Source organism: Saccopteryx leptura, chromosome 1, assembly GCF_036850995.1.
Source record: "Saccopteryx leptura isolate mSacLep1 chromosome 1, mSacLep1_pri_phased_curated, whole genome shotgun sequence".
Classification (NCBI taxonomy): domain Eukaryota; kingdom Metazoa; phylum Chordata; class Mammalia; order Chiroptera; family Emballonuridae; genus Saccopteryx; species Saccopteryx leptura.
Genome location: NC_089503.1, coordinates 341,182,713 through 341,208,705, shown reverse-complemented (window position 1 = coordinate 341,208,705; position 25,993 = coordinate 341,182,713). Strand labels below are relative to the sequence as shown.

At 37.6% G+C, this 25,993-nt stretch overlaps 1 protein-coding gene across 2 annotated transcripts in view; it reads left to right on the top strand.

Annotated features, from left to right (window-relative positions):
* The window catches only part of CYB5R4 (cytochrome b5 reductase 4), a 95,629-nt gene that overhangs the window by 28,655 nt on the left and 40,981 nt on the right, over positions 1–25,993 (top strand). For both annotated transcript variants that reach the window (XM_066358934.1, XM_066358933.1), the window contains exons 3-4: positions 7,902–8,002; positions 11,138–11,219. In XM_066358934.1, the coding sequence (XP_066215031.1) occupies positions 7,902–8,002; positions 11,138–11,219 (183 nt within the window). The remainder of the gene's footprint in view (positions 1–7,901; positions 8,003–11,137; positions 11,220–25,993) is intronic.

Below are 25,993 nucleotides of genomic sequence, written 5' to 3'. Positions count from 1 at the left end.
AGGTATTATTAAAGTGTACCCAGCAAATATTTTAAGGTCAATTTAAAAAAATTTTTTTAAAGGGGATAGTCAAATCCTGGAACTCCTACGGGTCTACCATATCATGCTTTTTACTTAAAAATTTTTAAATTTCTTTTGAAGGCTGATGAACAGGAGACGCCAAATCTTTTTCACCTGCAAACTACTACCTTCTTTATTTGGTCCAGCTAATAACACTGTTTTGTCTTTTTCCAAATAGCACCAGAAAGCTTAATGGAAGTTTTGTGTGTAAGAATTTTTTTATGAATTGACTAGTGGCATTAATAGAGGTCTCTAGGCTATTATGTGTAAGTCTTTTCTCTTGAGCTGAAATCCTCCAACTATCTGTAAGTGTTCTGGGGGTCACTTGGGGAAAGGGAGCTGATCGGACAAGTAGTAGGAGGTGAATCTTAGTGTAGTTTGACATACAGACTTTTGCTTCTTGTTTTGAGTTTAAAACCTTTACCCAGTAAGTGTGTCTGTTTCCCTGTGTGTAATGTCTCTCTGGTTCATCCTGTCTGGAGAGTAAACCTGCACATCTTGCAGGGTTAGAAAGGGACTTGTTACTTGGTTGTATGGGACAAGGAAGGGGGTTTCAGGGACATACTACTGCTTGTATTGAAATTGAGGTCCTCTGGTACCCTAACTTTCAGAACTGGTACTTGGAGTCTCTGGTTTCTGCATCTTTTGGGGGTTCTGTTGCATATGTTGGCTTTTTTATAGGTACTCCTCCAATTTACACATAGGCCTTATTTCACCTTTTTTCCCCCCATTCTGCTAAGTATTTAATTGCATGTGTATTTGGTTATTTGGTTTTTAGTTTTACAAAACTTTTTTTTTTTTTTTTCATTTTTTCTGAAGCTGGAAACAGGGAGAGACAGTCAGACAGACTCCCGCATGTGCCCGACCGGGATCCACCCGGCACGCCCACCATGGGGCGACGCTCTGCCCACCAGGGGGCGATGCTCTGCCCATCCTGGGCGTCGCCATGTTGCGACCAGAGCCACTCTAGCACCTCAGGCAGAGGCCACAGAGCCATCCCCAGCGCCCGGGCCATCTTTGCTCCAATGGAGCCTTGGCTGCGGGAGGGGAAGAGAGAGACAGAGAGGAAAGCGCGGCGGAGGGGTAGAGAAGCAAATGGGCGCTTCTCCTGTGTGCCCTGGCCGGGAATCGAACCCGGTTCCTCCGCACGCTAGGCCGACACTCTACCGCTGAGCCAACCGGCCAGGGTTACAAAACTTTCTTGCTGCCATCTCTACTTTTGATTTCTGTGACTTTATCAGTTTTATGTTTTTTGTAAAGTCATCTTAGAATGTTTCAAGAGTGTGAGAGGTAAATGAATGCTTTTAATCCCAAAGCCCTAAGATACTTCTACCATCCAACACCTCAGAAGCCTATATTCTAGTTACTATTCTTACATACACGGTGTTACGTCAACATCTGCGCATGTGCACATGCTGCTACATCATCCTACAGAAACTGGGAGGGTTTTCCTTTTATTTGGTGCAGATTTCACATTTCTACCGTCTTTTGTTGCTTTCCTGTGACTGGTCAAAAGTGCACCATGACTTTACGGACACATTGTATTATAACTATAACTCAAGGAAGTAAAGGTGTGTGTGTGTGTGTGTGTGTGTGTGTGTGTGTGTGTGTGTGTAAAATGAATGCTTAAATAGGAAATCTCAGCAGAGAAATAGAAACTATAAAAAATGGGAATCTAGAATTGAAAAATATAATATGTGAAGTAAAAAATTTTACCAAATGAGCCTAATAGCAAACTGGAGGTAACAGAAGGAAGACTTAATGAGCATGCAGATAATTTCATTAAAATAATTTAGTCTGAATAATAGAAAGGAAAATGTATATAAAATGAACAAAGGCCCAGGGACCTATAGGATGAAATAAAAATGTCTGGTATACATAGTTGAATTCCAGAAGGAGAGGAGTGGGAGAAGGGAACAAAAAAATATTTAGAGAAAAACTGGCCAAAAATTCCCCAAATTTGGTAAAGGACATGATATTGTCAATTTGGGATTTTAGAAAATCCAAGCATGATCAATACAAAGAAATTTACATAGTGGCATATTATATTCAAACTGAAGGGAAAAAAGGATAAAATCTTGAAATCTGCCAGAAAAAAGTACACCTGCAAACAATAAAAATGATCATTGAAGAGAGAAAAAAACCTGTCAACCCTAAGTTCTGTATCTTTAAAGATATAGACTTTTTTAAGGGTAAAGATGAAATAAAGACTTTTTTGATTAACAAAAACTGAGAATTTAGTACCAAAAGACCAACTCTAAAGAGATCTAAAAGAAGTTCATTAGATTGAAAGGTAATGACACCAGGTAGAGAAGTTCTGATCTTCAGGAAATGGTAAATATGTGAGTAAAGAGATAGATTACATTTTATTTCCTTTTTAAAAAGGCATGGCTGTTTAAAGTAAAAATTGTAGTATTATACTGTGATGTTACATAAAGTATAGGGGTGGAGAGTGGTAAATGGTCCTTATATTAAATGTGAAGGGATGAACAATATTAACTCAAGTAAGCTAGTTAAAGTTAAGGTTATATATTGTACTTCTTGACAGCCGCTTAAAATATAATGCTAAGAGATACAGCTAAAAAACCAATAATGTGGGATTCTAAAATAATATTTTTTGGTTAACCCAGAAGAAGTCAAGGAAATAGAGGAACACAAACAGAAAATTTGCAGGGTTGGGATGAGAAAGAAAACTTGGGGCTAGGGAGGGAAACTAATAAAATGATAACTCTAGCCCTGGCTGGTTGGCTCAGCGGTAGAGCGTCGGCCTAGCGTGCGGTGGACCCGGGTTCGATTCCCGGCCAGGGCACACAGGAGAAGCGCCCATTTGCTTCTCCACCCCTCCGCCGCGCTTTCCTCTCTGTCTCTCTTTTCCCCTCCCGCAGTCAAGGCTCCATTGGAGCAAAGATGGCCCGGGCGCTGGGGATGGCTCTGTGGCCTCTGCCCCAGGCGCTAGAGTGGCTCTGGTCACAACACCGCGATGCCCAGGATGGGCAAAGCATCGCCCCCTGGTGGGCAGAGCGCCGCCCATGGTGGGCGTGCCGGGTGGATCCCGGTCGGGCGCATGCGGGAGTCTGTCTGACTGTCTCTCCCTGTTTCCAGCTTTAGAAAAATGAAAAAAAAAAAAAAAAATGATAACTCTAAATTCAGAAATTCAGAAAGAATGTTTGTGCCTGATAAAATTTCAGAATAGATGAAGCAAGCATTAATGGAACTGAATGAAAATTAAAATCCATAATCATTGTTGCATATTTTAACATCCCCTCTTAGCAATTGTTAGAACTAGATAAACATTGGTAGGCATAAAGAAAATGTGCAGTGTCTCTAACTGAACACAAGATGGCAAAGTAGTCACAGTGCTTGCAAACGTGTATTTGAATACGTTGAAATATGACGTTCTTTTGTTATGTGAACATACCTTTTCTCTTTATTTATTTAGAGCTAACAAAATGAGCAGTGGTGATTGGTGAAATAAATAGGAGTACTGCAGTATAGTGCCATAATACTTGGCACATGTATAATAGGCATTAAATAAATTTTTGTTGAATGAATATAATATAGGGCTTTGAAATTAAATTTGTGAATAAATTTTAAAATAAAAATTATTTTAAAATTAAATTACAAAAATACTGCTTTTACGTAGAGCAGTAAGTCCTCAAACTTTTTGGTTTAAGTTCTCTTTACTCTTAAAAATATTGAGGGCCCCAAAGAGCTTTGTTTATGATGATTCTATTGATGCTTACCTTTTAGAAATTAAAATTAAGAAATTTAAATAATATTTTTAAATTAACTTAAAAGCTAGAAATAAACTATATTATCATAAATAATATATATTTTATGAAAATTATATTTTACAAAAACAAAAATTTTTTAATGAGAAAATTGGTATTATTTAACATAAATTCTTGGCAAATATTTTTATTGTATGGTTTAATAGATGACAACTATATTCTCATGTCATCTTCTGTATTTAATCTTCTACACTCATGAAAGAATGAGAGTTTTAAAAACAAAATTTTTTAATTGAGAGGTGAATCTTATACTGAATGAGAGAGCAGACTAAAATTGCCTTTCGAGTTCTCACAGTCTTAAGACTGTCCTTCTGTCTTTGAATTGGCAATATGTTTCTAACAGTACAGAACACTGAATGGTAATTTTAAATTGGGTAATTTTTATTCTAAGAACTTATTTGAGAGCTCACAGTTCCAGATATATAACACAAAAGAGATAATTTAGTGTTGAAATATTTAGAACAGGTACTACCCAAAGAACTCAGTATAGCTGTTGTTCTGAATGTGAGTTTTCAATTGCACTGCTAGGGTGAATTATCTGTAGAATGTACCCGTGAATAGTCCAGGGCATTTAAAATTGATGTATTTAAACATTAGAGCAGGGGTCCCCAAACTACGGCCCCGCGAGCCACATGCGGCCCCCTGAGGCCATTTATCCGGCCCCTCCGCACTACCGGAAGGGGCACCTCTTTCATTGGTGGTCAGTGAGAGGAGCATAGTTCCCATTGAAATACTGGTCAGTTGGGTGATTTAAATTTACTTGTTCTTTATTTTAAATATTGTATTTGTTCCCGTTTTGTTTCTTTTTACTTTAAAATAAGATCTTTGCAGTGTGCATAGGGATTTATTCATAGTTTTTTTATAGTCTGGCCCTCCAGTGGTCTGAAGGACAGTGAACTGGCCCCCTGTGTAAAAAGTTTGGGGACCCCTGCATTAGAGTATATGTTCCTAACAGAACTGTTATATTTTAATGTTGCTGCTGGCCCCTCCTTCCCCTTCTCCTCCTTCTTTCCCCCTTTTTTAATACTATTTTTCCCAGTTTCATTGAGAAATAATTGATAATAACATTGTATATATTTAGGGTGTACATTATTTGGTATATGTATGTATTGTGAAATTAAGTTGCTCTTCTTAGCATTAGTCATTTTAAAATTACCACTCAGTGCTTTGTATTGTCAGAAACTTATACTGCCTTTTATTGTATCAACTTCTGGTTAGAGTTTAAAAACAAAATACAAAGCAAAATAAAATATTAGTGTACAGGAGATAGCAAGCAGATAGCTAGACAGACAGATTCCCTAAACCTTCTTCTGCCACTGAAGGTCACTCATGTAAATGATCTGAAAGCACCATTCATGATGTTTCATGAATCTAATTCTGACTGTTTTTGTTCTTACTGTCGTTATTAGGATTTAGGTTTTGCTGAATTAAAAAATAAACAGCAAATTGAGGTGGTGTCTATGGGCCCATAAATTCTATTTATATTATTGTCTATATAATGGACAATCAGTTGTGCAGATCTGCCACACCTGAGCAATTAGAGCTATAGGAAGAAGTTAATTATGTCATTGCAAAATTTAGAGAGTTGCAAAATTAGTTTCTAAAAACCAGGTGGTAAGAATTTATAGGAAGCAAAAAGTGTGCACAGGAGAGATTGCTGTCTAAAAGCCATGTATAGTACAAATAGAATACAATAAAGCAGGAAGGAAAAGCATAAAATTAAATTCTTTGCATTTGTTTTCTTCTGCCATATTCAAAGGTTCAAGTTTTAGTTGTTAGGAAATGCTTTTGAAAAGAAAAAAAGGAACAAGAGGGAGGCAGAAAGCCTCTGGACCAGTAAAAATACACCAATTGGCAATAGGGGGCAGGGTTTAAGTCTGAAAATCAGCAAAAACACTGCCAGGTGTGATTGTATCTAATAGTCTTCATTCCTTATAGTGAGGGATTTTATAGACATTCCTAGTTTTGTCTGTTTAGACGATGGGAAGTTCTTTAGGTTTGGACCCTAGTTTATCAGAAAGAAAAGGAAGATTATCAGAGGATAAGTGTCAGTTTAAAGAGTTTGGAGGAAGCAGAGAACACATGTGGGGCATTTCAGGCTTTATATGTCCATCATTGATATATTGTTAAATAGATGTTAAAGCTTCCTGTTTATCTTCCTGCTGGTTGCTGACACACATGAAATGCCATCACAGAAGGTTAGATGATCATGTGCTACAGATTTCATGTTCTTGGGAAACTATAGAACTTCTTGAAATTCTCTTATTTGAAAAGGATTTCTCTGTTTTAAAAAGCTTATTGGGAATAATTTTTATCCTAATCCTTATTCCAGCATTTGTGGTTTGTGGATTTTAGAGCATTAAACAATACGGTAAATTCTTTCTAAGTTTTGTGGGGAATAGCATATGGGAAGGGGAAGTGAGAAGACTTCACCTGTTCTTTTCTTTTGTTTTCAGACTTATTTTGAGGACTGCTGAAAAAGATTTTGTGAATTTACTTCTTTTTGTTGCCTAAATTGCCTTTGACCAGTTTTATAAAGAGAGTCTGACTGGTCATTATGGTGGAAAAACTGCAGTAGTTTTCTTGGGTCTGAAATTCAATTTTTTCTTTTATTCCAAGATCATTATATAGGATGAAGATTTTAAATTATATTAAGGCTATTTAAATTCATGGAAGTCACCATATAAAGAGGGAATAGTCCTAGATATAAGAAACCTAGTTCTTCTCATTGTACTTCTGAGGTGTCTTTAGGGCTGGATTTGCCTATTACCTAGTTTTCAAGTAAAAGATTAAAAAGCAACTCACTTCCTTGGTAAGGCTGTTCGTTGAGCTGTTCTTTATTTATTGTTCCCTATGCCTTTTTCTGAAAAGGTAAAACTATGGTTAAATATAATATATAAACAGATAAAATGAATATATGTTGGAGGTAAAAGGATTATTAAGATCTATACGATAATCTTTGTTCCTTGGGCATTGACAGGAAAGAATTATGCTTGCTTTCACATGAAATTCCTGAGTGGCCCAGTCACCATTGCTCTGCCTTTCCTGTGATGATCAAACATATGGATGAGAGCTCAATTTTTTTCCATAGGATTCTTCTACCAGGGCAGTAGAAGATCAGGGAGTGGAAATGAGAGAAAGAAGAAGAGAGAGAGAGAGAGAGAGAGAGAGAGAGAGATGAGATACCTTGCAAGCAGAGGCACTAACTGTCTTAGCAGTCTTTTCAGGGATGTTTGCATAGTGAACAACTTTGGATGGTAGTAGAGCTAGTGTTTTCTTACTGCTCAGTATATTAATGTTTGCTTACTGCTCAGTATATTAATGTTTACTTTCAGAACAAAGGGCAAATATACTTACTTGCTCATCATAAAAGATTTGTGTTTCCTAAGCTCTGAGTTTCTCTCCTGTCATGCAGGACATTGAGTGTACAGGTGTTATCTGTTCCTCATCACATAGCTTTGTGGGAATTGGGGTTTAGGGAACTGATGCACATGCTGATATTCTAGTTGCTGCTACTGATGTGTGTACTAAACTGTCCTATGCCTCTAACCTAGGAGTCTCGTATTTTCTTACAAGACCCCTGAAAGTGGCAGGCTAATGTACTAGCTTGCAAATACGGTGAAATCTCAGACCTTATAGTCTTAATACTTCAATGTAGCAAATAGGATGTATTTAGAAAGAGTTATTGGAACTTATATTTGTAGTTTGTACAGCTTTTTTTTAAGTGAGAGGAAGGGAGATAGAGACAGACTCCCACATGCGTCCTGACTATAATCGTCTGGAGCCGATGCTCAAATCAACCCAGCTATCCTCAGTGCCCTGGACCCATGCTCGAACCAATCGAACCACTGGCTGCAAGAGGGGAAAAGGGAGAGAGGGAGAGAAAAAGAAGTAGATGGTCACTTCTCCTTTGTGCCCTGACCGGGGATCATACCTGGGACATACACATGCTGAGCTGATGCTCTGTCTGCTGAGCCAACCAGCTGGGGCCAGTTTGTACAATTTTTAAGAAATTCATGTAAGATATTATTTCTCCTTGCTTTGACATAGGGTATGTTTATAATGTCAGCCCCTATATGGAATATCATCCTGGTGGAGAAGATGAACTGATGAAAGCAGCAGGGTCAGATGGCACGGACCTTTTTGATCAGGTAAGGTGCTGAAGGTAGTCAGAGTATAACAATGGAAGAGTATACTCTCAGATCTAGCAGTATGAATTGTAGAAAAAAATAGTTGCATAAATTTCAGATAAATTTCATAAATTTCAGATTTTCACTTGACTTTTGAAGTGTGGGAAGATGCTCATAAGTGACAACTGTTCATTCAATTTGCTTTTAAATTATTTTACTAAAATTTTAAAGATGATTTCAAATCTGGGTTGAGGAGTCTACACTTAAGTGCTTACTGCCTATGCTGGCAGTTGTTTACTCAGGTTTGATCAGTTTTGATGATGATGACTGACTTATGGGAGGCAGTGACAATTAGAGGAAAGCAAAAGTCGCTTAGCTTCTTTGCTATTAGTCTTTTATCCTTCGGGGATTGCTGTATAGTCAGCCTGTCTTGCAATACTGAATCTGCCTATCATGTACAAAGTTAGGTGATTAATGAATAAAAACTTATTTTTCTTGGAGTGCTGGCAGATTCTGTATGTATATGTTAAAAGATATTTAAATAAGTCACTTTTTTCCCCTTATACATATCATACTAAAAACAAGCACTAGTTCTTATACTATTTAAAAGTGATATAGAGGGGCTCCAGTGGCACAATTGGTTAGCAGACAGTACTTATAAAAGTGATATGGAATATGTTAATTACTTTTAGTTAGCTGAACTATTTTTTTTTTAATTAAGTGAGAGCAGGGGAGGGAGAGAGACAGACTCCTGCATGAGCCCCCACTGGGATCTACCGAGCAACCTGTCTGGAGCCAGTGCTCTGCCTATCAGGATTGTTGCTCCCAACTTAGCTATTTTTAGCACCTGAGGCAGAGGCCATGGAGCCATCCTCACTCAGCACCTAGGGCCAACTTGCTTAAGCCAATTGAGCAATGACTGTTTAAGGAAAGAGAGAGAAAGGGGAAGAGGGAGGAGTGGAGAAGCAGATGGTTGCTTCTCCTGTGTGCTTTGACTAGGAATCAAACCCTGGGAAATTGGCTGAACTATTTATTATTATTTTGGAACAGTCTTGAAAAGAATAGAAATTTTCTCTTGTATCAGATAGCCTTTATTTTATATTTTAGTTGATGTTAACCATGTACTACTGGGTTTTTAGCATTTGAGAAACCTGAATCAGATTGGGTTATTTTTAGTGTCTTGTAATTTTGATTTCTGTTCCTACATTCTCATATATTTTAGGATTTATTTTTTTTCCACTAGGTTGCTGGAAATATAGTTTGTTTTACATTTAAATAAACTTAGATGCATCTGCTTAAATATCAGAATCTCATTTGTTTTTTATGTCCTTCTTGTGTTAGAGAAAAGTCATGTTTACCCATTGGTCATAATAGCATTTTCTTTGGGAGGTTTTTATTGCTGATTTAAGGCAAATTCCCATTGTAATTTATTTGTTACTGTCTATAAATGCAACCCAAATACAAAAGTTTGGGAACATTTTTCATTTCCATGAAAATTTGGCTGCCATACTTTTATATCTGTTCTATAACGTCTTGATGCTGACTGTACTCTTCTGCAAGAAAAATTTCCAGTAAAACCTATTTATCTCTGTATTCCTCAGTGTTATGAGGTTAGAAGCTTGTCACAAAGGAATTCACAAGAACTGCTGTATTCTGAAGTTCTTTATCAGTTTAAACAATATTTTAGCTACCAGATTTCTGCCTTCCCCTTGGCTTTAATATGTTACTCAGGTCTGCATAACCATCTTGTTTATAGGTCATTCTTTTTCTTTTAAGTATGAACAGCCTTCCTAGGAAAAACTTAATTTTCAAATTAAACAGTTGCCTAACTATTTTTCCTCAGAGCTACCATTTTATTTTGTAGTAGAAGTATTTTTGAGAACTTCCCATTTTATCACAGAATATAAAAAGATCGGTACTCCAGGGTTGAGATTTAATAACAATAACCAAGATTTGAAAGCAGCCCAAGTGCCCATCAATAGATGAGGTGATAAAAAAGCTGTGGTACATTTACACTGTGGAATACTACTCAGCTGTAAAAAATAAGGAAATCTTAACCTTTTGTGACAGCATGAATAGACCTGGAGAGTATTATGTTAAGTAAAATAAGCCAGTCAGAAAAAGATAAATACCATATGATCTCACTTATATGTGGAATCTTATGAATAAAATAATTTAAGAAACAAAGTATAAATAGACTCTTAGATACAGAGAATAGATTTATAGCTGTCAGAGGGGAGGAGGGTTGGGGTATTCAGTGAAACAGATGAAGGGATTAAAGAAAAAAACCTTCAAAGACATAGACAACAGTATGGTGTTTATCAGAGGGAATGGGGGTTGGGTGGTGAAAGAGGGTAGAGGAGGTGATACAAGGAGGCTTGACTCAGGGTGGTGAACACACAGTACAATATACAAAGGATGTGTTATAGAAATTGTGTACCCAAAACTTACATAATTTTATTAACCAATGTCACCCTAATAAATTCAATTAAAGAAAAGAAAATAATACTTCATGAAGGATGTTCTTAAATGAAATCAAGGATGTTCTTAAATGACCCCGCCTCCCATGGGTCTGGTGAAGAATATAATGGTTGAAATCACTGCCTTGATTTGTGCTAAGATGAAAGCAGTTTTACCCCTCATTGCTTTTTTTAAAAAAATCAATGCAAATGTAAACAATGAAAAAGGCAAATAAATTTTTGTATTTTTTTAATTAATTTTTCCATTGATTTCAGAGAAGAGGGAAAGAGAAAGAGAGAGAGAGAAGCAGCAACTCATGGTTCCACTTAATTGTGCACTCACTGGCTGCTTCTTTGTATGTGCATTGACCGAGGATCAAACCTACAACATTGTAACTCTGGGACAACGTTCTGTCCACTGAGCCACCTGGCCAGGGCCAAATTTTAGTATATTTTGAAACGAATTGAGACCTCATGTATATCTGAAAGGACTTCAGGAACCTCCTGAGTCTGTAGACAGCACTTTGAGAGCATTGTTACCCTACGTATGCTGTGTCACTCCCTTGTTGGCAAATTGAATCTGCTTCTCTATTTTGCAGAGCAGTGTAAAAATGTTTATTTTTTTTGCTCAGAATAAAATTAGAGCATCTCATGGAGTTAACCAGGTTGCTTTTCTGTTGTTTTTATCCCATACCAGGTTCATCGTTGGGTCAATTATGAATCCATGCTGAAAGAATGTCTGGTTGGCAGAATGGCAGTAAAACCTGCTGTTCCTAAAGGTGAGTGGTGACAGTGCTAAGCTGGCATTGATGTGTAACTCACGTGTATTTTTTTTTAACTTGGATTTCAACAAATAGATTTAAATAAATCAATACATTGTTCTCATTTTCACTGGCCTTCTGGTCTGCCACTGTAAAGGTTTTACTTCAGTTCTTTAGAATGAAACAATGACTTTAACCTTAAATTTTTGCCCTGTTTTGAGAGAACATTCATAGTATGAGAATTAAGCATTATGGAAGTGGAAGAACTTGACTTACTCTTAATTTAGTTTTCACTAGTCTTTTATTCTATTGTTATACACAGATTTGCTAGAGCAGTTGGTTAGAGTTGATTTTTAAACTCATTTTTTGGAATTTAATGTTTTGAATGTATAATATATTCACATGACTGAAAATGAGGAAATATAAGAGTTATACTGTGAAGTGTTTTCTCCCAGCATTGTCTCCCATTTGTTTTCCACTTTTCCACTTCTTGCTTCATTACCATACAAAACCCACGTTCTGATTTTAAACTATTTACAAAATACAACCCATTATTCCCCTTACCTTCTAACCAGTAGTAGTTCTACAATCTGCATGGCTTATATCTTTACCTCCTAAGCTTTATTCAGTAGAGTATTTTTTGAAAATGTTAGACATGCAGTAGGAATAGCAGGAATACTTTCCTTAATCCTTTACTATGGAAGAAATGTAATTTTTTGTTTTTCAATAAGTCCTGACTTTGACATCCAATTTAGGAATAAACTAGCTTGTTCAGCCTGAATCTTCTATTTATTTAGTTCAATGAGTTTTGTAATTCAAGGCCTTGTTGCCAGAGGCCTGTTATCAGCAGTATTGAAATAGCACAGGCATACCTAGATTTGAATCCTAGCTTCAAGACCTGTAGGCTTGCAATCTTTGGGCCAGTTTTGTTCTCTGAGCCTCAGTTTTTTAATCTGTACAGGGATTCATAGAGCTAAGAAAAAATTAACATGAATAAAGTTTTTTGCACAGTGAAAGTAATAGATGTTCAAAAAAGGGTTTCTTTTTGTTCTTACTGCTACAAAACAAATAAGTCATATGTTGGTATATACCAAAAACAAACTAGTTTGAACTTTAGTGTTTGGAAATTCTTCCAGTCAATTTATTTTGTAAACCAATCCCTTTCTCCTCTTAATTGATTAATTGATTTTTTTTAAGAATTTTTATTTTATTATTAATTTTAATGGGGTGACATTGATAAATCAGGGTACATATGTTCAGAGAAAATATTTCCAGGTTATTTTTACATTTGATTATCCTGCATTACCATCACCCAAAGTTCAGTTGTCTTCCGTCACCTTCTAACTGTTTTCTTTGTGCCCCTCCCCTCCCCCAAACCCCTACCTCTCCTCCCTCTCCCCTCCCCCATAATCACCACACTCTTGTCCATGTCTCTGAGTCTCATTTTTATGTCCCACCTATGTATGGAATCATATCGTTCTTAGTTTTTTTTCTGATTTACTTATTTCACACAGTATAATGTTATCAAGGTCCATCCATGTTGTTGTAAATGATCCGATGATTCACTGCCTGTATGAGATGTGATTGTAACTAAAATTTTTAAATGAATACTTTTACCTCATCCTGAATAGTATATATCTTATTTTCACAATCTGGTATTGAAAGTCATGTGTTCTTCTGTAATACCATTCAGGGTAATTAGAAAGTATGCTAGACTCTTTAGGCTTCTGCCAGTAGGTAAAAAGACTTGTCTGGTTTCTTTCCTTCCTCCCTGGAAATGAAAAACTGTCAATCTTCAGAATGCCTCACCAAATACAATAAACACCATTTAAAATGAGCACATTAGTTCACAAGGAAATCCCCAGACATCTGTAAAAAAGAGTAGTTAGAAGTAGCATCCAGAATGATAAGCTAGTTCTGAAGCCTCTGTTTCCCACAAGCACTTAGTCTAGATACTCAGAACTTAGAGCCACATAAGAATTATATTGTTTATACAGGGGATAGGAGACCAGATCTTGGGTCTGTAAAGGCAGGGAGTTGAAACTGAGATCCCTGTCTATGGCTTGGACTTTTGAAGGTCTATATGATCAGTAAAATGGGAAGGCTTAGAAAAAGAAATCTAACAACAAATGGAATGTCAGGGTATCATATCTGCCCTGGCCTTCTTTATGAGGTAATGGGGAAGAAAAAAGAGAAATTTTCACTGAGAATTTGTAACTATGTTCTGCCCATGTAAGAGCTGAAAATTTAAATACATATCACCTATGAAACCTCAGAAACCTTAAAACCCTCTTACTGGTTTCCCAGGCTGTTTGGCAGATGTATATACAAAATTTTAATGGTTTTAACCTAAAATCCTCAAAATGCCCACATGTACACATCAGACAATTATTAGTGCACAGTAAAATTTAGACAACACATGAGGAAATAAACAACAGCAAGATTTTACCCTGAGCACTTAATTATTCATATACAGAATAAAGATGATTGTTTGAAATATTTAGGAAAATAGGAATTAATTGGTAGCATGAATAAAAGATAAGAGACTGCTAAAAACAATTATATAGAATTAAAAAAAAACTTCTAGAGATGAAAAATAGAACTGGTGGAATTAAAAAGTACATAGCATGAATAGTCAGGGTTTAGACCTAGTAGTAGAGTTCAATGAACTGCCAGATTGAACAGCAGAAATTACAAAGAATGTGGCACAGAGAAACAAAAGAATAGAAAAACATTCAAGAGACATGGAGGCAAGAGTAATGCAGTCTAACAATTGTAATCATTTCCGTAAGTAGTAGCAAGAATGAGGAAGAAGCAACATCTGAAGGGATAATGGCTGAAATTTTCCAAAATTGTTAAGTCACAATTCCTCAAATTTAGCAAGTTCAGCAAAATCCAAGCAAGGTAAATAAAAAAATTCACAGACTCTTAAGAACACCGAATACAATGAGAAGGTATGAAAAACAGCCAGAGAGAAAGAGACAGGTTTACTAACCAGTGATCAGTAAATTGATAGCTAATTTACTAGTAATTAGCTGGCTGTTACAGCACTTTTACTAGAAGAACAGTAGAACAGTATCCTGAAAGTGCTGAGAGAAAAAAACTGATAACCTAAAATCATTTGGTAACAAGGATGGACAAATGCAGTTAAGACCAGAAAAACAAAACAAACAACCCCTCTTCCTATGAAACCAAAATCAGTACAGTTTAGGAAACCAAGGATTTCTAACTAACTCCTAATCATAACTAAACTGAGGCCCTGACCAACTGGCTCAGTGGTAGAGTGTCAGACTGGAGTGTGGAAGTCCTGGGTTTGATTCCTGGCCAGGGCACACAGGAGAAGTGCCCACCTGCTTCTCCACCCTTCCCCCTCTCCTTTCTCTCTGTCTCTCTCTTCCCCTCCTGCAGCAAAGGCTCTATTGGAGCAAAGTTGGCCAGGGTGCTGAGGATGACTCCGGTTGCAATGGAGCAGTGCCCCAGATGGGCAGAGCATCGCCCCCTAGTGGGCTTGCCAGGTGGATCCCGGTCCGGCGCATGCAGGAGACTGTCTCTCTGCCTACCTGCTTCTCACTTCAGAAAAATACAAAACAACAACAACAACAAAACAAAACTGTAATGAGTAGTCCTCCTGCTCCTTATCTTCTAAAATTCAAACGTGTTTTTTACTCAGAATGAGATAAAGGGTCCTGAGATACTATGTATTCATAAATTAAGAGTTTCTTTTTGAACGCTATCTCTAACCCTGATACTAATTACTGGGGCAACATATCTAGAAAGAGCAGAATGTTTTACTAGGGTGAGGCCAGTAGCAGGTAGAGATATGAGTCAACTTGCAAGGCATTAGGAAACAAAGACAAAAATTTTACAAATCAGAAAAGCATTGGACAAACACCAGGAGAATTCCACAGCCCACATGTTAAGAACTATCCAATTTGGGAGAGGGAAAATGGCAACAGAATAAGTGGACGTTACAACTCCCACCTCCCATAACCAAAGTAGATTACAACTTAATTTAGGAACAATCATCTTGAAAAACCAACTTTGGCCTAAACTAAGGAATCTATAACCAAGCATCACCTAAGAAACCACACTGAGCTGGTAGGAAGGGCGGAAATGTGGAAAGGGCTGCTCCACTCCCAAGAGCAAGAGGCGGTCCGGAGGGTCTCACAGTGGGGTGGGTTTCCCAGAGAGTTGTGGGTCCTAAGTCCCATGACCGGATCCCCGGCCTGGAGCCCCAGAGACTAGAGGAGGTGTATGGACAGTATTTAGCTGAAAGAAGAGCGGGGTTACATTTGCAAAAGGGAGACAGAACTCTTATACCCAGGCTCCGTTTTAAAGGGACCCCACGGAAAATTTTGTTCACAGCCACTTACCTGGGGCTCCGGGAGAGAGGCGCACTGAGAGAACTGGAGTTGTGAGAGGAGAGTGTAGTCTTGCAGACACAGGGAGAAACTGTGGGGGACAACCAGCCTGACCCCTGTACTGGGTCACTCCCCAAACCTAAAGTGACCATTTTTCCTGGGAGAACTAAGCCAGCAAAGGGAAGCAATTACCCCATCCACCAGAGGCTCTCCTGCTCCAGTCAGTGCAAAGAGATGCTTAGAAACAGGGGGTGTATCAGGGACACAAGTTTTGAGTGGTGAGGTCTGGGATACACTGCTCCCCCAAACTGTTGAGTGCCCTCCGAAAGGTTGGAGGGCCCAGCTGCGGTAGTGGCTGCAGGGCTTGGCCCACGTGGTGGTGGGGGACGGAGCCCAGAGAGGTGAGGTGTTCCCCATGCCCACGAGGCAGCCTGAGCTGTGGCCCGCAATCCACATGCCTGGCAGTGCCAGTGCCTGGGAGGCGGCAGCAGCGGAGGGCCAGCAGAAAGACCACACCTTGGGAATAGAGAGGCCACACACACTGGCCAAGAGTAGATAGAAGCTAGCCTAAGAGTGCAGCTGATATTTACAACAGCATCAGGGCCCAGCAGAGGAAGCCACAAATTCTGGATCGCCTGTAGCTCCAAGAAGGTTGCTAAGGGCCAGTCATAAGCAGTGACCTCCACTGATCTGCACCAGGTTCCGGCCAGGGAGGTCCAGGGCTGGTACATCCAGCAGCCAGGTACAGAGAGCATCAGCTCAGGACCTAACAATTCTAGTTAGAGTGGTATTTTAAGAAAAAGCTCCTCACATCTGACCCAGCTAAGGCATAGAAAACGCTGACACAAATAGCAAAAAGAGCAGTAGTAGCAGATAAATAGCCCACAGCGGATTGCGAACAACAGCGTAGGTCAACTCAAGAAGATCTAGAAACAACACAACTGAAAGCTGGAAGCAGACAACACTAACCCTGTACTCAACTAGCTACACAAACAACACATCCAAAGGATCACTCTATACAGAGACAAGATGGGAAGACAGAGAAATGCAATTCAAATGAACCAACAAGAGTAATCCCCAGAAAAAGAACTGAATGAGATGAAAATAACTAAGTTACCGAATGCAGAGTTTAGAATAATGATTGTTAGGATGCTCAAGGATCTTAGAGCAACAATAGATGGACTTAATGAGCAACTAAACAAAGAGATAGCAAGCAATATAAAGGACATTGATATCAAATGCTTTTTTTTTAATTTTTATTTATTCATTTTTAGGGGAGAGAGACAGAGAGGGAGAGAAAGGAGAGAGAGACAGAGAGAGAGAAGGGGGGGAGGAGCTGGAAGCATCAACTCCCATATGTGCCTTGACTAGGCAAGCCCAGGGTTTCAAACCGGCGACCTCAGCATTTCCAGGTCGGCGCTTTATCCACTGTGCCACCACAGGTCAGGCCTAAAGGACATTGAAATCATAAAAAACAATCAGACAGAAATGACAAACACAGTATCAGAAATGGAGACTACACTAGAAGGAATTAAAAACGATGGATGAAGCAGAGGATGGAATCAGTGATTTAGAGTACAAGATAAGTGAAAGCACGGAAGCAGAATAGCAAAAAGAAAAGAGGATCAAAAGGTCTGAGGAAACTCTAAGAGAGCTCTGTGACACATGAAGAGAAACAACATCCACATCATAGGGGTTCCTGAAGGAGAAGAGAAAGAACAAGGGATAGAGAATCTGACTGAAGAAATCATAGCTTAACACTTCCCTAAATTGATGAAGGAAAAAGTCACACAAGTTCAAGAAGCACAGAGAATCCCATTAAAGAGAAATCCAAAGAGACCTACATCAAGACACATGATAATTAAAATACCAAAGCTAAGAGATAAAAAATACTAAAAGCCGCAAGAGAAAAGCAGTCAGTCACCTACAAAGGAGCCGCCATAAAGATGATATCTGACTTTTCAACAGAAACACTTGAGGCCAGAAAGGAATGGCAAGAAATATTCAAAGTAATACTAAACAAGAGCCTACAACCAAGAATTCTTTATCCAGCAAGGCTATTGTTTAAAATTGAAGGAGAAATAAAAAGCTTCCCAGACCCCCAAAAACAAACAAACAGAAAAAACAAAAAAACAAACCTCAAGGAATTCATTAGTACCAAAACAATGCTGCAAGAAATGTTAAGGGACCTGTTGTAAACAGAACAAAAGGGGGGGGGGGGAATCTAGTAAAAGAGAAGTGTAAATTTAAAGAATAAAATGGCAATAAACAACTACATATCCATAATAACCTTAAATGTAAATGGATTAAATGCTCCAATCAAAAGACATAGGGTAGCTGCATGGATAAGAAAACAGGATTCGTACATATGCTGTCTACAAGAGACCCAACTCAAAACAAAAGATAAACATAGACTGAAAGTAAAGGGATTGAAAAAAAATATTTTATGCAAATGGAAATGAAATAAAATGCTGGGGTAGCAATGCTGTTATCTGACAAAATAGACTTTGAAATGAAGGCTATAGTAAGGGATAAAAAAGATCACTACATAATGATAAAAGGAGCATTCTAACAGGAAGATATAACCATTATAAATATCTATGCACCTAATATAGGAGCACCAAAATATATAAAGCAGACTTTGATGGATGTAAAGGGCGAGATCAACAGCAATACTATAATAGTAGGGAATTTCAATACCCCACTAACATCACTGGATAGATCCTCAAGAAAGAAAATTAACAAAGAAACAGCCTTAAAGAACACACTAGATCAACAGGATTTAATAGATATCTTCAGAACCTTTCACCCTAAAGCAGCAGAATATGCATTCTTTTCAAGTGCTCATGGTACATTCTCTAGGATAGACCACATGTTAGGACACAAAATGAGTCTCAATAAATTAAAGAAGATTGAAATCATATCAAGCATCTTCTCTGATCACAGTGGCATGAGACTAGAAATCAACTGCAATAGAAAAACTAAAAACATTCAAACACTTGGAAACTAAATAGCATGTTATTAAATAACGAATGGGTTAACAATGAGATCAAGGAAGAAATCAAAATTTTCTTGGAAACAAATGAAAATGAACATACAACAACTCAATTTATGGGACACAGCAAAAGCAGTCCTGAGAGGGAAGTTTATAGCATTACAGGCATACCTTAAGAAGCAAGAAAAAGCTCAAATAAACAACCCTGCAGCTAAAAGGACTAGAAGAACAGCAAGTAAAACCCAGAGGAAGTAGAAGGAAGGACATAATAAAGATCAGAGTGGAAATAAATGATATAGAGGCTAAAAAAAAAATACAGAGGATCAATGAAACTAAGAGCTGGTTCTTGGAAAAGGTAAACAAGATTGATGAACCTTTAACCAGACTCACCAAGAAACAAAGAGAGAGGACTCAAATAAATAAAATTAGAAATGAGAGTGGAGAAGTAACAACTGACACAGCAGAAATACAAAGGATTGTAAGAAAATACTATGAAGAACTGTATGCCAAAAAATTAGACAACCTAGGTGAAATGGACAAATTTTTTGAAATATATAATCTTTCAAAAATCAATCTGAAAGAATCAGAAAACCTAAATAGACCAATTACAACAAATGAGATCGAAACAGTTATCAAAAACCTCCCAACAAAGAAAAGCCCTGGGTCAGATGGCTTCACAGGTGAATTCTACCAAGTATTCAAAGGAGATCTAACTCCTATCCTTCTCAAGCTATTTCAGAAAATTCAAGAGGAGGGAAGACTTCCAAGCTCCTTTTATGAGGCGAGCATAATTCTCATTCCAAAACCAGGCAAAGACAATACAAAGAACGAAAATTATTGGCCAATATCCCTGATGAATTTAGATGCTAAAATTCTCAACAAAATATTAGCAAACTGGATACATGAAAAAAATTATATACCATGATCAAGTGGGATTTATTCTGGGGAGGCAAGGTTGGTACAATATTTGCAAATAAGTCAATGTAATTCATAATATAAAAAAAGGAGGGAGAAAAACCACATGATAATATCAGTAGATGCAGAAAAAGCATTTGATAAAATCCAGCATGCATTTTTGATCAAAACTCTCAGCAAAGTGGGAATACAGGGAACATACCTCAACATGATAAAGGCCATCTATGACAAACCCACAGCCAACATTATACTCAATGGGCAAAAATGAAAAGCAATCCCCTTAAGATCAGGAACAAGGCAGGGGTGCCCCTTTCACCACTCTTATTCAACATAGTTCTGGAAGTCCTAGCCACAGCAATCAGACAAGAAGAAGAAATAAAAGGGAAGAAGAAATAAAAGGCATCCAAATTGGGAAAGAAGAAGTAAAACTCATTATTTGCTGATAATATGATACTGTACATAGAAATCTCTAAAGTCTCAGTCAAAAAACTACTGGACCTGATAAATGAATTCAGCAAGGTGGCAGGATATAAAATTAATATTCAGAAAGCAGAGGCATTTTTATACACCAACAATGAACTCTCTGAAAGAGAAATTAATAAAACAATCCTCTTCACTATTGCAACAAAAAAAAATAAAGTTCCTAGGAGTAAATTTAACCAAGGAGGTTAAAGTCTTGTACCAAAAAATTATAAAACATTGATAAAAGAAATTAAGGAAGATACAAACAAATGGAAGCATATAGTATGTTCCTGAATAGGAACAATAAATATTATTAAAATGTCTATATTACCCAAAGCAATGTATAAATTCAATGTAATACCAATTAAAATACCAATGACATACTTCAAAGATATAGAACAAATACATATTCCAATAATTTATATGGAAACAAAAGAGAACACAAATAGCCTCAGCAATCTTGAAAAAGAAGAATAAAGTGGGTGGTATCATACTTCCTGATACCAAGTTATACTACAAGGCCATTGTACTCAAAACAGCTTGGTACTGGCATAAGAACAGGCATATAGATCAATGGAACAGAACAGAGAACCCAGAAATAAACCCACACCTTTATGGACAATTGATATTTGACAAAGGAAGTAAGAGCATGCAATGGAATAAAGACAGTCTTTTTTTTTGTCTTTTTTTTCCCTTTTATTCTTTTTTTAATTTAATTAATTGTATTTACATAGATTCCAGGGTCACCTCTAATGCATTACCCCTCCCCCATATTCCCTTCAACATCTCCCTTGTCCCCATCCCTACAGTGCCCTCCCCTCTTCCCTTCAGGTTTATCTGATCCTATCATCCCCTTTCCCTCTGTCTTCTTTTCCTCTGGTCCCTTTGTTGTTTTTTTTTGTTTTTTTTTTGTTTTTTTTTTATAAATTTTTATTAATGTTAATGGGATGACAATAATTCAGGGTACATATATTCAAAGAAAACATGTCTAGGTTATCTTGTCATTAAATTATGTTGCATACCCCTCGCCCAGAGTCAGATTGTCCTCCGTCACCCTCTATCTAGTTTTCTCTGTGCCCCTCCCCCTCCCCCTAAATCTCTCCCTCCTTCCCTCCTGCATCCTCCCTCCCCCCACCCTGGTAACCACCACACTCTTGTCCATGTCTCTTAGTCTCGTTTTTATGTTCCACCAATGTATGGAATCATGTAGTTCTTGTTTTTTTCTGATTTACTTATTTCACTCCGTATAATGTTATCAAGATCCCACCATTTTGCTATAAATGTTCTAATGTCATCATTTCTTATGGCTGAGTAGTATTCCATAGTGTATATGTGCCACATCTTCTTTATCCAATCTTCTATTGAAGGGCTTTTTGGTTGTTTCCATGTCTTGGCCACTGTGAACAGTGCTGCAATGAACATGGGGCTACATGTGTCTTTACGTATCAATGATTGTGAGGTTTTGGGGTATATACCCAGTAGAGGGATTGCTGGGTCATAAGGTAGTTCTATTTGCAGTTTTTTGAGGAACCACCATACTTTCCTCCATAGTGGTTGTACTACTTTACATTCCCACCAACAGTGTATGAGGGTTCCTTTTTCTCCACAGCCTCTCCAACATTGTTATTACCCGTCTTGTTGATAATAGCTAATCTAACAGGGGTGAGGTGGTATCTCATTGTAGTTTTGATTTGCATTTCTCTAATAACTAATGAAGCTGAGCATCTTTTCATATATCTGTTGGCCATTTGTATTTCTTCCTGGGAGAAGTGTCTGTTCATGTCCTCTTCCCATTTTTTTATTGGATTGTTTGTTTGTTTGTTGTTGAGTTCTTTGTAAATTTTGGATATTAGGCCCTTATCTGAGCTGTCGTTTGAAAATATCAGTTCCCATTTAGTTGGCTGTCTGTTTATTTTGATATCAGTTTCTCTTGCTGAGCAAAAACTTTTAATTCTGATGTAGTCCCATTCATTTATCTTTGCCTTCACTTCTCTTGCCATTGGAGTCAAGTTCATAAAATGTAAAGACAGTCTCTTTAACAAATGGTGTTGGGAAAATTTGACAGCTACTTGCAAAAAAATGAAACTAGACCAACAGCTTACATTATTCACAAAAATAAACTAAAAATGGATAAAAGACTTAAATGTAAGTCATGAAACCATAATCATCTTAGAAGAAAACACAGTAAGCTCTCCAACATCTCTCGCAGCAATGTATTTGCTGATTTATCTCCATGGGCAATTGAAATAAAGAACAGGATGAACAAATGGAATTATATCAAACTAAAAAGCTTTTGCACAGCTAAGAACAATATGAACAGAATAAAAAGACAAACTACAAAATGGGAGAACATATTCAACAATACATCTGATAAGGGGTTCATAACCAAAATTTATGAAGAACCTGTAAAACTCAACACCAGGAAGACAAACAATCCAATCAAAAATGGGCAAAAGAAATGAATAGACACTTCTCCAAAGAGGACATACAGATGGCCAATACGCAGATAAAAAAATGTTTAACATCATTAATCATTAGAGAAATGCAAATTAAAACTACAATGAGATATAACCTCATACCAGTCAGAATGGCGCTCATTAACAAAACAACAGATAATAAGTGCTGGCGTGGATGTGGAGAAAAGGGAACCCTCCTGCACTGCTGGTGGGAATGCAGGCTGGTGTAGCCACTGTGGAAAACAGTATGGAGATTCCTCAAAATAATTAAAAATGGAACTGCCTTTTGACCCAGCCATCCCACTTTTATGAATATATTCTGAGAATACCAGATCACTGATTGAAAAGAAGAAATGCACTCCCACGTTTATTGCAGCATTGTTTACAACAGCCAAGATCTGAAAACAGGCCAAGTGTCATCAGTGGACGAGTGAATTAAAAAGCAGTGGGTATAAATACACAGTGGAATACTATGTGGCTGTTAAAAAGAAGTAAATCTTACCTTTTGCGACAACACAGATGGACCTAGAAACTACTATATTTAGAGAAATAAGCCAGGCAGAGAAAGAAAAATATCATATGACCTCACTTATTTGAGAAATCCAATGAACAATGTGAACTGAGGAGCGGAATAGAGACAGAGGCGTTCAAAGGGACCACAGGAAAAGGGGATGAGAGGATGGGATCAGAGAAGGGAAAGAGATTGGTGAAATTATATATACATAACTCCGCCTTACAGAGAGCAGGAAAGCAAATCCTGGAGGGAAGCGGAAAGAGTGTTGGGGGGAGGGTGGCAAGGAGAATGTTGAGAGGAACACGGGGCTGGGGGGCATGTATTCACTGGGACACTTGAATCTATGTAAACAAAATAAATTAAAATCAATAATAAAAAAAGCATTGATTGTAAGTAAATGAATTCAATTTTTGTAACAGTGTGGAGACTGAAAACTGTCAAGATACAATCTGATACCCAGGCAAGCCAGAATGAGTAGACTATATAAAAAAGACAAAGTAACGAAAGAGAAAGAATTAATGTTTCAGAAATACAGAATACCTGTGCTAATTTAATTAAGGTAAAGTGATGTTTTAACAGTACTGGTGTGCCTTTTATCTGTAGTCAGAGATTGATCATTGAACTCTGGCCTGAGACTTATGGACAAAGACTATTAGATAGGATAACTGTAACTGTCCAAACTGGAGCTGTGTTGACAATGAAAGAAGGTTCTGTTAAGTAGTTATGATGGGTTAACGGGGTAAACTGACTCAAGTAACCCAGGACATGTTTTCACTCTCTAACTAGAACTGCTGGGTGATTTAAGAGCAGAGGATAAATACAAAGATGAAGTAGGATTAGAGGATGGAAGTAGATTAAGTAGAAATAGCGAATGAAAACAGATAAAATGGAAATAGGTGGAAAGAGATGAGGATCTGTGAAGGTGGGTTGGGGTAGACAGTGGATATAATGCAGAGGAATTTTATACATGGGCTTCTCTCTGACACCTTTTTAGGTGGGGTGACACCAATTCTAGGGGACCCAGAAATGGCATTTTGTGGACATCCCCCCAGTTGGACAGTATAGTTTTTATTTTATCTAGGAGTTTCCATTGTGGCAGTGGTGAAATGCCTGGGTATTTAGGAAGAAAATAGAAAAGCCAACAGAGTCAGAATATAAAACAAAATAGTGGATCCTTATTAAGCAAACAATCAGTGTGATTTTTATAATCATTTGTTTATAAAATATTACAGTTTATATTGTGCTTTAGAAAGATTTATAATGACTGAAAGGAGAAACTTTGAAAGGTCCAGTTTAGTTGCTGGTAATTTATTTACATAGAATTCTTCATTCTCTGGCAAAGATGAAAAATATTCTTACTCTTTGTCTTTATTCTTCCCTTTTCTGTCATGATGGCCATTGAACACTCAAAATACGCCTAGTCAGGATTGAGATGCGCCACAAGTATAAAATACACGCTGCATTTAGAGACTCGAAGTATAAAAAGGAATGAAATATCTCATAATTTTTATATTGATTACATGATGAAATGATCATCTGGATATGTTGTATTAAGTAAATATTATTATTAAAATTAATTTAACCTGTTTTTTTTTTTAACTTTGCTGATGTAGTTATTAGAAAATTAGAAATTATACTTGTGGCTTGCATTGTATTTCTTTTGGACAGTGCTATTCTAGATCATAAATGTACCATTAACACCATTATTTTTAAGAATAAAACCTAATTCCCTAATTCATATATGACAGTTTCTCTAATTCAGCAATATTAAAATTTGGGGCTGGATAATTCCTTATTATCAGAGTCTATCCTGTGCATTACAGGGTACTTAGCAGAATGCCAGACCTCTCCTCTACCCACTGAAATGCCAGGAGCATTTAGCTTAGTCGTGGCAACCAAAATGTCTCCAGACATTACCAAATAACCCCTCCCCCCGAACAAAATCGGTATACTACAAACATTAGCCTATGTCAAAGGAAAATTAATTAGACAAAAGTGGATAAGCACACATGATTTCTTTAAGTGGTAGGCTTCTCCAGATGAACAACTGTGGCCTTTAGTAAGGTAAGTATATGTACAAGTTTCATTATCCTCACTTTTAGTTTATTTAGTGACAGAGACAGAGAGAGACAGAGGGAGGGACAGGTAGGGACAGACAGACAGGAAGGGAGAGAGATGAGAAGCATCAGTTCTTCATTGCGGCACCTTAGTTGTTTATTGATTGCTTTCTCATATGTGCCTTGACCGGGGGCTACAGCAGACTGAGTGACCCCTTGCTCAACCCAGATGAGCCCACGCTCAAGCTAGTGACCTTGGGGTTTTGAACCTGGGTCCTCTGCATCCCAGTCCGACACCCTATCCACTGCTCCACCACCTGGTCAGGCACTATCCCCACTTTTAAATTGGGGTTATGAGAACAGCTCTAAAACCCTGTTCCACCTCTAAGTATTCTGTCAGTCCATAGTTCTAACTGGTTTATAGTCATTAATTGCTTGAGAGAGTGCTGAAAACTGAAAACATAAAGTATTAGAAATCATGATAAAACAATGAAAAATGGAAAAGAAACACTCCTGAGACTATACTATGCCATTGAGAAATTTGACATTTTTAAAATGTGGCTTATGCCCTGGCTGGATAGCTCAGTTGGTTAGAGCATTGTCCCGAAGCACAGAGGTTGCTAGTTCAATCCCTAGTCAGGACACATACAGGAACAGATCGATGTTTTTTCTGTCTGTCTCTCTCTCTCTCTCTCTTTCTCTGTCCATTCCTCTTTCACTAAAATAAAAACTAAAATAAAAAAAAAATAGGACTTATGGATGGACCAGCTGGAAGTTCAGTTTCTATAGAGTCAAACTTCTCTATCCTAAGAGTATCAGTTTCCTCATTGGTAAAATTGGGACAGTTTAGGGCTTCAGTGGGTGGGCATAATACAAGCTCAGTGGCTAATGGTTGGGGAGAAGCAAGACAGTTACTAGTGGAGGGAAAGGGGCAGGCTGTCATGATGAAATGGCCTTTATTGAAAGTAAATTTGTTATCTCACTCATGTTGCCTAATTTTCCTTTGCTGCTAGACAGTCTCTTGTTTGGGTT